This window comes from Lagenorhynchus albirostris, chromosome 10 (assembly GCF_949774975.1).
Source record: "Lagenorhynchus albirostris chromosome 10, mLagAlb1.1, whole genome shotgun sequence".
Lineage (NCBI taxonomy): Eukaryota > Metazoa > Chordata > Mammalia > Artiodactyla > Delphinidae > Lagenorhynchus > Lagenorhynchus albirostris.
Genome location: NC_083104.1, coordinates 94,806,166 through 94,819,804, shown reverse-complemented (window position 1 = coordinate 94,819,804; position 13,639 = coordinate 94,806,166). Strand labels below are relative to the sequence as shown.

The 13,639-nt window shown below is 43.7% G+C and overlaps 1 protein-coding gene across 8 annotated transcripts in view; it reads left to right on the top strand.

Annotated features, from left to right (window-relative positions):
- Nucleotides 1-13,639, top strand: part of PHACTR1 (phosphatase and actin regulator 1) — a 302,874-nt gene that overhangs the window by 87,871 nt on the left and 201,364 nt on the right. For all 8 annotated transcript variants that reach the window (XM_060163677.1, XM_060163681.1, XM_060163682.1 and 5 more), the window contains exon 2: nucleotides 10,206-10,370. In XM_060163677.1, coding sequence (XP_060019660.1) covers nucleotides 10,206-10,370 — 165 coding nt within the window. The remainder of the gene's footprint in view (nucleotides 1-10,205; nucleotides 10,371-13,639) is intronic.

Genomic DNA, 13,639 nt, shown 5'->3' with positions numbered 1-13,639 from the left:
TTTCATCAGTTTCATAGTTTTCTGCATATAGGTCTTTTGTTCCCTTAGGTAGGTTTAGTCCTAGGTATTTTATTCTTTTTGTTGCAGTAGTAAATGGGAGTGTTTCCTTAATTTCTCTTTCAGATTTTTCATTATTAGTGTATAGGAATGCAAGAGATTTCTGTGCATTAATTTTGTATCCTGCTACTTTACCAAATTCATTGATTAGCTCTAGTAGTCTTTTAGTAGCACCTTTAGGATTCTCTGTGTATAGTATCATGTCACCTGCAAACAGTGACAGCTTTACTTCTTCTTTTCTGATTTGGATTCATTTTATTTCTTTTTTGTCCCTGATTGCTGTGGCTAAAACTTCCAAAACTATGTTGAATAATAGTGGTAAGAGTGGACAACCTTGTCTTGTTCCTGATCTTAGAGGAAATGGTTTCAGTTTTTCACCATTGAGAACGATGTTGGCTGTGGGTGTGACATATATGACCTTTATTATGTTGAGTTAAATTCCTTTTGTGCCTACACTCTGCAGTGTTTTTATCATAAATGGGTGTTGAATTTTGTCGTGAGCTTTTTCTGCATTTATTGAGATGATCATATGGTTTTTCTCCTTCAATTTGTTATTATGGTTTATCACATTGATTGATTTGCATATACTGAAGAATCCTTGCATTCCTTGGATAAACCCCACTTGTTCATGTTGTATGATCCTTTTAATGTGCTGTTGGATTCTGTTTGGTAGTATTTTGTTGAGGATTTTTGCATCTTTGTTCATCAGTGATACTGGTCTGTAGTTTTCTTTCTTTGTGGCATCTTTGTCTGGTTTGGGTATCAGGGTGATGTTGGCCTCATAGAATGAGTTTGGGAGTGTTCCTCCCTCTGCTATGTTTTGAAGAGTTTGAGAAGGATAGGTGTTAGCTCTTCTCTAAATGTTTGATAGAATTCGCCTGTGAAGCCATCTGGTCCTGGGCTTGTGTTTGTTGGAAGATTTTTAATCACAGTTTCAATTTCAGTGCTTGTGATTGCTCTGTTTATATTTTCTATTTCTTCCTCGTTCAGTCTTGGAAGGTTATACTTTTCTAAGAATTTTTCCATTTCTTCCAGGTTGTCCATTTTATTGGCATAGAGTTGCTTGTAGTAATCTCTCATGATCCTTTGTATTTCTGCAGTGTCAGTTGTTACTTCTCCTTTTTCATTTCTAATTCTGTTGATTTGAATCTTCTCCCTCTTTTTCGTGATGAGTTTGGCTAATGGTTTATCAATTTTGTTTATCTTCTCAAAGAACCAGTTTTTAGTTTTATTGATCTTTCCTATTGTTTCCTTCACTTCTTTTTCATTTATTTCTTATCTGATCTTTATGATTTCTTTCCTTCTGCTAACTTTGGGGGTTCTTTGTTCTTCTTTATCTAATTGCTTTAGATGTATGGTTAGGTTGTTTATTTGAGATTTTTCTTGTTTCTTAAGGTAGGATTGTATTGCTATAAACTTCCCTCTTAGAACTGCTTTTGCTGCATCCCATAGGTTTTGGGTTGTTGTGTTTTCATTGTCATTTGTTTCTAGGTATTTTTTGATTTCCTGTTTGATTTCTTCAGTGATCTGTTGGTTATTAAGTAGTGTATTGTTTAGTCTCCATGTGTTTGTATTTTTTACAGATTTTTTCCTGTAATTGATATCTAGTCTCAGAGTTGTGTCGGAAAAGATATTTGATACAATTTCAGTATTCTTAAATTTGCCAAGCCTTGATTTGTGACCCAAGATATGATCTATCCTGGAGAATGTTCTATGAGCAGTTGTGAAGAAAGTGTCTTGTGTTGTTCTGGGATGGAATGTCCTATACATATCAATTAAGTCCATCTTGTTTAATGTGTTGTTTAAAACTTGTGTTTCCTTATTTATTTTCATTTTGGCTCATTTGTCCATTGGTGAAAGTGGGGTGTTAACGTCACCTACCATGATTGTGTTACTGTCGATTTCCTCTTTTACGGCTGTTAGCATTTGCCTTTTGTATTGAGGTGCTCCTATGTTGGGTGCATAAATATTTACAATTGTTATATCTTCCTCTTGGATCGACCCCTTGATCATTATGTAGTGTCCTTCTGTGTCTCTTGTAATAGTCTTTATATTAAAGTCTATATTGTCTGATATGAGAATTGCTACTCCAGCTTTATTTTGATTTCCTTTTGCATGGAATATCTTTTTCCATCCCCTCACTTTCAGTCTGTATGTGTCCCTAGGTCTGAAGTGGGTCTCTTGTAGACAGCATATATACGGGTCTTGTTTTTGTATCCATTCAGCTGGTCTATGTCTTTTGGTTGGAGCATTTAATCCATTCACGTTTAAGTAATTATCGATATGTATTTTCCTATTACCATTTTTTTAAAATTGTTTTGGGTTTGTTATTGTAGGTCTTTTCCTTCTCTTGTCTTTCCTGCCTAGAGAAGTTACTTTACAATTGTTGTAAAGCTGGTTTGGTGGTGCTGAATTCTCTTAGCTTTTGCTTGTCTGTAAAGGTTTTCATTTCTCTGTCAAATCTGAATGAACTCCTTGCTGGGTAGAGTAATCTTGGTTGTAGGTTTTTCCCTTTCATCACTTCAGATATGTCCTGCCACTCCCTTCTGGCTTGCAGAGTTTCTGCTGAAAGATCAGCTGTTAACCTTATGGGGATTCCCTTATAGGTTATTTGTTGCTTTTCCCTTGCTGCTTTTAATATTTTTTCTCTGTATTTAATTTTTGTTACTTTGATTATTATGTGTCTTGGTGTGTTTCTCCTTGGATTTATCCTGTATGGGACTCTCTGCACTTCCTGGACTTGACTATTTCCTTTTCCATATTAGGAAAGTTTTCAACTATAATCCCTTCAAATATTTACTCAGTCTGTTTCTTTTTCTCTTCTTTTCTGGGACCCCTATATATAATTCGAATGTTTGTGTGTTTAATGTTGTCCCAGAGGTCTCTGAGACTGTCCTCAATTCTTTTCATCCTTTTTTCTTTATTCTGCTCTGTGGTAGTTATTTCCACTATTTTATCTTCCAGGTCACTTATCCGTTCTTCTGCCTCAGTTATTCTGTTATTGATTCCTTCTAGAGAATTTTTAATTTCATTTATTGTGTTGTTCATCGTGGTTTGTTTCATCTTTAGTTCTTCTAGGTCCTTGTTAAATGTTTCTTTCATTATGTCTATTCTGTTTCCAAGATTTTGGATCGTCTTTACTACCATTACTCTGAATTCTTTTCCAGGTAGACTGCCTATTTCCTCTTCAGTTGTTCGGTCTGGTGGGTTTTTACCTTGCTCCTTCATCTACTGTGTGTTTCTCTGTCTTCTTGTTGTGCTTAACTTACTGTGTTTAGGGTCTCCTTTTCACAGGCTGGAGGTTCGTAGTTCGCATTGTTTTCGGTGTCCACCTCCAGTGGCTAAGGTTGGTTCAGTGGGTTTTGTAGGCTTCCTGGTAGAGGGAACTGGTGACTGTGTTCTGGTGGATGAGGCTGGACCTTGTCTTTCTGGTGGGCAGGACCGTGTCCAGCGGTGTGTTTTGGGGTGTCTGTGACCTTATTATGATTTTAGGTAGCCTCTGTGCTAATGGGTGGGGTTATGTTCCTGTCTTGCTAGTTTTTTGGCACAGGGTGTCCAGCACTGTAGGTTGCTGGTCGTTGAGTGGACCTGGGTCTTAGCGTTGAGATGGAGATCTCTGAGAGAGCTTTGGCCGTTTTATATTGCATGGAGCCCAGAGGTGTCTGGTGGGCCAGTGTCCTGAAGTCAGCTCTCCTACGTCAGAGGCATAGGTCTGACACCTGGCCGGAGCACCAAGACCCTGTCAGCCACATGACTCAGTAGAAAATGGAGAAAGAAAGAATAAAATAAAATAAATTATTAAAAATTAAAAAGTCATTAAAAAAAGAAATGAAGAGAGCAACCAAATGTAAAAGGAAATCCACCAATGATAACAAGCGCTAAAAACTGTGCTAAAAAAAAATGGACAGACAACCCTAGGGCAAATGGTAAAAGCAAAACTATCCAGACAAAATCACACACAGAAGCATACGCATACACACTCACAAAAAGAAAAAGGAAAAAAATCTATCTATCTATCTATCTATATAAAGAGGGCAACCAAATCAATAAACAAATCTACCAATGATAATAAACTCTAAATACTAAATTAAGATAAACATAAAACCAGAAACAAATTAGATGCAGAAAGCAACCCCGAAGTCTACAGTTGCTCCCAAAGTCCACCGCCTCAGTCTGGGATGATTCATTGTCTATTCAGGTATTCCACAGATGCAGGTACATCAAGTTGACTGGAGATTTAATCCTCTGCTCCTGAGGCTGCTGGGAGAGATTTCCCTTTCTCTTCTTTGTTCGCACAGCTCCAGGGGTTCAGCTTTGAATTTGGCTCCGCCTCTGCGTGTAGGTCGCTGGAGGGCGTCTGTTCTTCGCTCAGACAGGATGGGGTTAAAGTAGCCGCTGATTCGGGGGGCTCTGGTTCACTCAGGCCGGGCGGAGGGAGGGGCACGGAGTGCGGGGCGGGCCTGCAGCGGCAGAGGCTGGCGTGACGTTGCGTCAGCCTGAGGCGCGCCGTGTGTTCTCCCGGGGGAGTTGTCCCTGGATCATGGGACCCTGGCTGTGGCGGGCTGCACAGGCTCCCAGGAGGGGGGTGTGGAGAGTGACCTGTGCTCGCACACAGGCTTCTTGGTGGCGGCAGCAGCAGCCTTAGCATCTCATTCCCGTGTCTGTGGCCCGCGCTGTTAGCCGCGGCTCGCGCCCATCTCTGGCGCTCCTTTAAGCAGCGCTCTTAATCTTACCCTCTTTTCGCGCACCCCGAAACAATGGTCTCTTGCCTCTTCGGCAGCTCCAGACTTTTTCCCAGACTCCTTCCCAGCTAGCTGTGGCGCACTAGTTCCCTTCAGGCTGTGTTCACGCCTCCAACCCTAGTCCTCTCCCTGTGCTCCTACCGAAGCCCGAGCCTCAGCTCGCAGCCCCGCCCGCCCCGGCGGGTGAGCAGACAAGCCTCTGGGGCAGGTGAGTGCCGGTCGGCCCTGATCCTCTGTGCGGGAATCTCTCCGCTTTGCCCTCCGCACCCCTGTTGCTGCGCTCTCCTCTGCGGCCCCGAAGCTCCCCCCTCTGCCACCCGCCGTCTCCGCCCGCGAAGGGTCTCCTAGTGTGTGGAAACCTTTCCTCCTTCACAGCTCCCTCCCACTGGTGCCGGTCCCGTCCCTATTCTTTTGTCTCTGTTTATTCGTTTTTCTTTTGCCCTACCCAGGTACGTGGGGCGTTTCTTGCCTTTTGGGAGGTCTGAGGTCTTCTGCCAGCGTTCAGTAGGTGTTCTGTAGGAGTTGTTCCACGTGTAGATGTATTTCTGTTGTATTTGTGGGGAGGAAGGTGATCTCCACGTCTTACTCCTCTGCCCATCCTGAAGGTCTCTCCCTTATAATTGTTTTAACATGGTAATTTCAGAATAATTTTTACTCATTTTTGGAAAATGTGATTATGAAGCAGGTTTTTGGTCCTTGTGGTACATTTTTCTTAAGTCGAAGAGTGATGCTGATTTTCATACCTCAAGATGGTGTGAAGGGGCTGCATCAGATGCTCTCATTCATTTACTTATTAAACAAACCATTAGGGAGTGCCAACGATGAGAGCAAACTCGTGTCAATCCTGAATAACTTGTATCTTGGTTTTGTTTTTCATTGTTTATCTTTTTTTGGCTTTAGTATATACTCCCTCCCTTTAATCCATAGCAGAGGATGTTGTAAGTTGGCTGAACTCATATAAAGCCTCAACAGGGATACTTTAAAATTTTTACGTTTCGTGTCTTAGTCTGTTTGGAGACTCAAAGATGGGAACTCTTCCAACCAAATGTAGATACTCAGATAGACATGAAATTTTGTGTATTTTTTCGGGGGTTTGATCCCCACCCCCAAAGCCCACTGGGACCCAGACAGTGTTTCATTTGGGCCGCAGCATATGTTTAGAGAGGTACTGGAAGATCATTCTGGGCAGGAGCTCAGGCAGAGGTTCCTGAAGGGCAAAGCAAGAAACGAGAACTTTCTACTGTAAGTTGTGTGGACTCCTTGAAAGTCTCTGAGAAGAGTGGGCTTCTGGAAGAGTAAGCTAGCAGCAGTTTAAAATACAAGTTTGAAGACAGGAGATTAGGGTTGGGAAGGTAGGTTTGGAGACTTGCAAAATCTGGACAGGTAACAATGAGATTAGCAACTGAAGTAAGAAAATTTTAAAAGGTGATGCATAGAAAAGAGAAAGGGATCTTGTGGGAATCAGATCACCAGACTCTCTTGAGTTGGTTTCCATCCTGGACTCAAAACCTCCCTGGTGTGGTTTCCCACAATTGTCGCTGTGGGGCTCTTCCCAGCTACTGAGCGTTGTTGAGGGAGCACCAACTCCAGCAGCTGATACCCTTTAAAGAGAATAATTTCCAAATTCAGTGTTGCTCCAGAGGCTGTTCACTTCCTCCGTTTGGCTTCTGTTTACTCATTGCAGTTGGTTTTTTAAAACAGTCTCCTCAGCCTCTCTGTAACCCAAACTTACTTAAAGTCACCTCAATCTTTATCTTCTTCCCATCAGGCTCCAATAATCCATTTTATCCACTGCTACCAGATTAATCCTTCTGAGGCTCCCATCTGATCTGTGCCATTTGTGACCAGATATCTCAGTTCAGATGTTCAGTGACTCAGAGTAAAGTCCTCCGATGATGAATTTCTATAAGTACTTGTCATCCCACCTCTTCTCCTCCCTAAGAACCTTGTTTCACAAAGTTCTCAATCTCTTCCCTACATCTTCAGCCTCTTACTCTGCACTGGCTCTTGCAGCTCAGCCTACTGACGTGATCCCGTCTCCCCATCCTGACACATTTCCTTCAGTTGTGCTCCGTTACCTTAAGAAATAAAGTCAGACTCCCTAAAGAGGTTTGCAAAAAACAAAAACAAAAACTGCATTATCTGGTTCCAAAGCCCTTGTCCTTGAGCGACCATCCTGTTCGCCTGGCTTCTTCCCTTTATTCTCAGAGTTTGTTAAAAAATGTAAAGTCTTCGTTATCTCCCCAGTCATGGAAAGCAAAAACTTAATTCTTGCTTCTTTGTCCTCCCCCACATGTATCCGGAAAATTACCAAGATAATTCTTCCCCGTGCTGGATTGCATCTTTTTCTCTGTGTCCCTTCTGTCCCTCCAGACGAGTGCAGTAGCCTCCTCATTACTTCCTCTGCCACCTGTTTCTTCACACTCCAGTTAAGATGCCATTGCTGTGAAAATGATTCTCCTAAGAAGCACATCTGGTTGTGTCCTGGTGGTAGGTCTTCTCGGTCAGGCTGATTAAAATTGAGCCCCTCCTCCACCAAGGCACTCTTGATCTCATTTAACTTGTATCATAGTCACTTTTTTTTTCCTCCCCCAAGCAAGTATCTTTTTTTTTTTTTTTGCGGTACGCGGGCCTCTCACTGTTGTGGCCTCTCCCGTTGCGGAGCACAGGCTCCGGACGCGCAGGCTCAGCGGCCATGGCTCACGGGCCCAGCCACTCTGCGGCATGTGGGATCTTCCCGGACCGGGGCACGAACCCGTGTCCCCTGCATCGGCAGGCGGACGCTCAACCACTGCGCCACCAGGGAAGCCCAAGCAAATATCTTCTACCATACTCTGCAGTTGATTTAGCTTGACTGTGTAATGTCTGCTGCTCACCCTACCTCCCAGGGTAGGCTCCCTGAGTTGGCATTTTTATCTATTTTTATCTGTTTTGCTTACGGACATAGCCTAAGTGTCTGGTACAGAATGAGCTTTCCATACATATTTGTTGAATGTCATAATGTCAATCCCCATTTTCGAATTCTCTTCCTTCTCCCTCTGGGTATAGGATAAAACCCAAACACCTAATAAACTTCCCCCAGGCTTGCAGGATCTGGCTCCAGCCCCCTCTCGCACCTCTCACCTCTGGTTCTCCATCTTGGCTGACACTCCGGGTTTCTCTGGGTTTCTTGAAGCTCCCAGACATGCCATGTTCTTTCAGGCCTCTCTGTTCCTTTTGGGTCTCTTCCTCTTTCCAGGAATCCACTCCTCTTTCTTCCTCACGTGGGGAGAACAGTTCCTTTTCTTTCAAAATCTAGCCCCAAATGGTACGTGGCATGCCCGGGGGGGGGGGTGTTTTCCAACTCTGTGAAGCAGAGTCAGCTTCTCTTTGCCTCCGTTGAATTTGGCGGAGTTCCCCGTCACAGCAGTTTTCCACACTGATGCCTCTGTCTCTTCCGCTAGACTCTGCTCAAACATGTCCAGATCTTCTGTGCATCTGCTCCAGAAATAATCAGTGTCTGGCGCACTATTAAGTGGTCACTTAAGACAGTGATTGAAAAGAGGGGCTTACCCATGCATTGAACCACGTCAAGTCAAAAGTTCAAAGCGGGCGTCCCTGGTGGCGCAGTGGTTAAGAATCCGCCTGCCAATGCAGGGGACACGGGTTCGAGCCCTGGTCCAGGAAGATCCCACATACCGCAGAGCAACTAAGCCCGTGCACCACAACTACTGAGCCTGTGCTCTAGAGCCTGCGAGTCACAACCACTGAGCCCGTGTGCCACAACTACTGAAGCCCGCGCACCTACAGCTCGTGCTCCACAACAAGAAAAGCCACCGCAATTAGAAGCCCGCGCACCACAACGAAGAGTAGCCCCCGCTCGCCACAACTAGGGAAATCCCGTGCGCGCAATGAAGACCCAACGCAGCCAAAAATAATTAATTAATTAATTAATTTAAAAAAAGTTCAAAGTGCCTTCGCCATGCAATATGTCCAAATCGTTACTGCCTTCCCCCGCCCAGTTTATGTCCCCCATGTTCCCAGCTTCCATGAATGAAGGGGGCCACTCCGCCGACGTGAACATGGCCATCAGGAATGACCTGCCTCCTCTCCCTCATCCACCCAGTCAGTCCCGGGTCCTGTTGACTCCTGGCTTCCCAGCTGTCACTCAGATTCATCTACTTCCTTTCCGTCTTGCCCAGGAGCCTTTGCCAACCTGTCGTCATCTGTCACCATTGCACACGGCCCGGCATGTGGTTGAGGGTTCCATATGTATCTGTTGAATGATTGAATCTCCTGGTTAAAACCATATTGGATGGTAGCAGGTAGAACGTCAGGCTGTAAGATCGAGATTCCAAGAACAGCCTGTGTTGCAAAGTCCAGGAAATTTTTCTGAAGGATGGTGTCAAGAGGCCCAGCAGAGTGGTTCTGGATTGGCCGCAGCTCTAGATGTAATTGGACTTTCTGGAACGGCAAGTCCCTCCCACCTGCCTGATTTCGCCAAGGAGGTTATTTTCTCAGAGTATGCCTGTCATAAAAATTCAAGTCAGGGCCTCTTTACCTCACTGAGATCTATAGATGCTCATGTACGTTGGAAAAGAGTTTTATTCCAAGTGATAAGCGGTCAGAGTGATTGTGGCCCTTAAGAAAGGGTCCCCTGGGCATTATGAGTTTGAAGGTCTTCATGTCCTCAAAACGTCAAGCTGTTGGGATTAGTCTAGATGGTACCTAATGTCACGCTCAACTCTCAATTTACAGGAATTTTTTTTTTTTATTAAAGCAAAGCACCAGGAACAAAAAGACCTAGACGAATTGTGGCAATTGTAAAATCTTATGAAGTGTAAGTGTTTCTAAACATGGTCAGTGGATTTTAAGGCGGAGGCACTCATTCAGTAGATGCTAGTACTTCTGCAGGTCTGGGTGAAGCATGGCTGTAGGAAAGAGCATTGTGGGTGGTGGAGATGTTGGCGCTGGAATAGACGGTTGATAAATGTTTTCTCCCTCCTCTTTTCTCAGCTGACGGTGTTATAGTGATGGCATTGCCAAGTCTTATTTGAGAAAGTGCTGGGCCAGTAGCTACACTGTCATTTGACTCTTTGGATGCCCTGTCCCTGCCTCGTAGGGGAGGCTCCGATGGGTCAGGGGCGCTCTGTTCCTCCTCCAACACCTCATCCTTTTGCTCAAGCCTAGGTGAAGGCTGGGCACATTTGGTTGGGGTGCTCCAGATTCCTAGGGTTGGGCTGACTGTCACCAGCCTTTAGAACACGTTGGTAGGACTTCCATTCCAAAAGGCAGAAAGAGAAACGGAAGTTGGGTCATGTGGTTTCTGTCATCTGTAACCATGGCAAGCATTGGCCATCTGTGAGGCTCCCATTTTAACACTTTTCCTTCTCTCGCTCTTTTCCATCTCTTTCTCGGGAAAACAAGCTGAGGAAGTGGAGAGGCTGGCGGCAATGCGATCTGACTCCCTTGTCCCGGGTACCCACACCCCACCCATCCGGAGGAGGAGTAAGTTTGCCAACCTGGGAAGGATTTTCAAGCCTTGGAAGTGGAGGAAGAAGAAGAGTGAAAAGTTCAAACACACGTCTGCAGGTAAGATTATGTTTTCCTTTGTTTCTCATCGGGCGTTTGTTGACTTCAGCTCTGTACGTTCATTCGTAGAATTTAATTACCCTAGGCTGTCGGAACCAAAGGAAGAGAATCCAGCCTTAGGCTTGCTCTTGTGTTTAGTGATCCTTCAGAATGATGGAGATTGGCTTTTAGGTCCTATGTGTGTTCTCATGGCTCAGGTTGTTGGTTGTTGCTTTGCAATTTATAAAACCACCACTTCTATTTGATCTATAAATAGCTGAACTTAGAACTCCACCTTTCCCATACCTGTATGCTTTCATTCTAGCGTCGACAGTCCATTTCTCATTTTTCATCCTTATTTTCCCTGCTCCCATAAAAATCAACACAGGAGCAGAAAGTAAGTTATATATGGTTATTGGCAGATAGGAATAGGTTATTTCATGGAGACAAAAGCTTGAGTAAGCGAAGCATCATTGTAATGACAAAGATAACTATATAGTTCATAGCCGAGTGGACGGCAAAGGAATCTGGGTAAAGTCAGCGTGGCAGGGGTGTGAAGAGCACAGACTCTGGAGTCAGACTGTATGAGTTCAAGTCCCAGCTCTGAAACTTGGTGGCTGCATGACCTTGCTCAATTTAACTCTGTACCTGTTTCCCACCTGTAAGATAGGGGTGAAAATAGTACCTTACATGACTTAGTGTTTGTGGGGTGTTTATGGCGGCACGTTATGTGGGTATTTTTTAATAAGTAAGAGTATTGCAGAGGGAGATGTATAGGGAAAGAAACGTGAAGAGTTCTGATTTGACCCTGTCGGGTTTGACATGAGGTGATGGAGGAGCCGTGCAGATTCTTTTTGTTTGTTTTGTCCTGATTTTGGTACCCGGGTCATTCCAGGGATACTCTGGGGCTTTTATTTCCTTCTTCCTCTGTGTCCTCAAAAATTCAGCCTGTTCTCCCTCTTCCTCAGAATCATCACCTCCTCTGTTTCTTGGTCCTCTCCCCTCTTTGGCTCACGTCTAAACTGTGAAATAGGCGATGATCTGCTTCTTGTACATGAATACTCGTCCACAAGTCTGAGAATTTTCATGCTAGCTGCTTTGGGGAATGAAAGAGAAGAACAAACATAGGGAAGTTGGAATCTGAAACAGTTCTCATGGTAGACATCCCCAGTTTCGTGCTTTCTGACTGTTTCTGAGATGGAAACCTCAGTGCCCTGTGGCTGTATATAATTTGTTCATTCCTGAGATTACAGTGAACCTCCGAATTCCATGAATTTCTAAATTGTCACCCCGCTGACATTTACCTGACTACACCCCACTCTTCACCTGACTGCATTCTCCCTTTTGGTCATTGTACAGACTTGTTAAGGTGGCATAAAATGTGTAGGTCACTTACGTATTTGTAAACACTACTGAGAGATTTACGTGCAAGGAAAACTCTAACTGGATGACTCCTCTGTGTCCCCTAAGAGTGAAACAGAATAGGGCACTTACATCATTGCCTTGGAGAGGAGAAATCTAAATGAAATATATTTTCAGGCAGAGTGAGGGGTAAGACATGTAAACAGGAAAGAAGAAGGGAATGTTCTGTAAGCACTGGAAAAAATAACAATAAAGATTCCACAAGTTCCGGGCTTCCCTGGTGGCGCAGTGGTTGAGAGTCCGCCTGCCGATGCAGGGGACATGGGTTCGTGCCCCAGTCCGGGAGGATCCCACATGCCGCGGAGCGGCTGGGCCCGTGAGCCATGGCCGCTGAGCCTGTGTGTCTGGAGCCTGTGCTCCGCAACGGGAGAGGCCACAACAGTGAGGCCCGCATACCGTAAAAAAAAAAAAAAAAAAAAAGATTCCACAAGTTCTTTTACGATGGTCTTCCTGACTCTGCTATGAAAATGGTTTGTAATAATACACACATCCATTTAAATAGTTGCCATTTGTCAGCATGAATTCCCGCATGACGGTGGCAGATTCGTTTCCTCCTGGCATTCCAGAGCTTTGCGTAGTCCATTTGGCAAGACCACAGGGCGAAGGTCTGGTGCGTCTCATGTGAAATGGCACCTGAACCATCGTGCAGACTTTTTAAGGTGTCGGAGGGCTTCCCTGGTGATGCAGTGGTTAAGAATCCGCCTGCCAATGCAGGGGACACAGGTTCAAGCCCTGGTCCAGGAAGATCCCACGTGCCACATAGTAACTAAGCCTGTGCGCCACAGCTACTGAGCCTGTGCTCTAGAGCCCACGAGCCACAACTACTGAGCCTGCCTGCCACAACTGCTTAAGCCCACGCACCTAGAACCCGTGCTCTGCAACAAGAGAAGCCACTGCAATGAGTAGCCCCGCATGCAGCAACGAAGACCCAATGCAGCCAAAAAAAAAAAAAAAAAAGATGTTGGAGAACTTGTCCTTTGATGGATGCAAGTACAGTGGCAGTGGCATCAAACCACTCATGAACCATTAAAAGTCTGAAAATGTTTTCATTTAAAACTTTTGAGAGAAAGAATTAAAACATGAGACAGGCAAAGTTGCAGCTTTAATCCTTATTATTAACTATTCTTAGCAAGTTCTTGTGATCTCGAGGGCCAAACTGATTAATTTGGCAACCGAATGCCATATTTGTATGTGGTTTTATTGTATTTTATTTTTTTGTATGTGGTTTTATTTTAAAGAGACATATTCAGCTCCTGAATTAGAGAAAATAGAGGATAGACTAGAGCATATCCGTATATTGTGATGGATGGTTATATGATATAACAAGCTATTCTAGGTTTTTTAAAACCAGTGGTTTACACTGTAGTATCCTTTGTTCTTAACTGGATTCAGAAATATTATTCCTTATTTTTGGAAATAAGGAGAGACTTTCTGTGCTAGTTTTTAGCTCCAAGGAGAAAAATACTGACAATTTAAGGATGTTTAGCATGATAAATTGTATATATGTTCAAATAGTACTTTGAAGTGCAGACTTTCCTATGTGTGGATAAGAGTCAAATATTAAATATACAAGAGGGTTGACTGTGGGAATATTAATTGGTTGGCCAATTTTAGCTGTTATGCATTTACTTGTCTTATATGTGTGTGTCTGTAATGTCCTTTCATATGTACAATAATTTCCACAATTTTAAATACAAAGAATAAGTCCAGATATTACATTTATATTATGTATTTGTATTTAAAGCTGTGTGCTTTCTTGATTACATGAAAGGTTACATGATTACAATGCATACTTGGCCTGTTATTATTTCCACAGTGAGTTAGTTACCTTTATAATTTGCCGGAATTAGCTATACTGTAGTTTTACT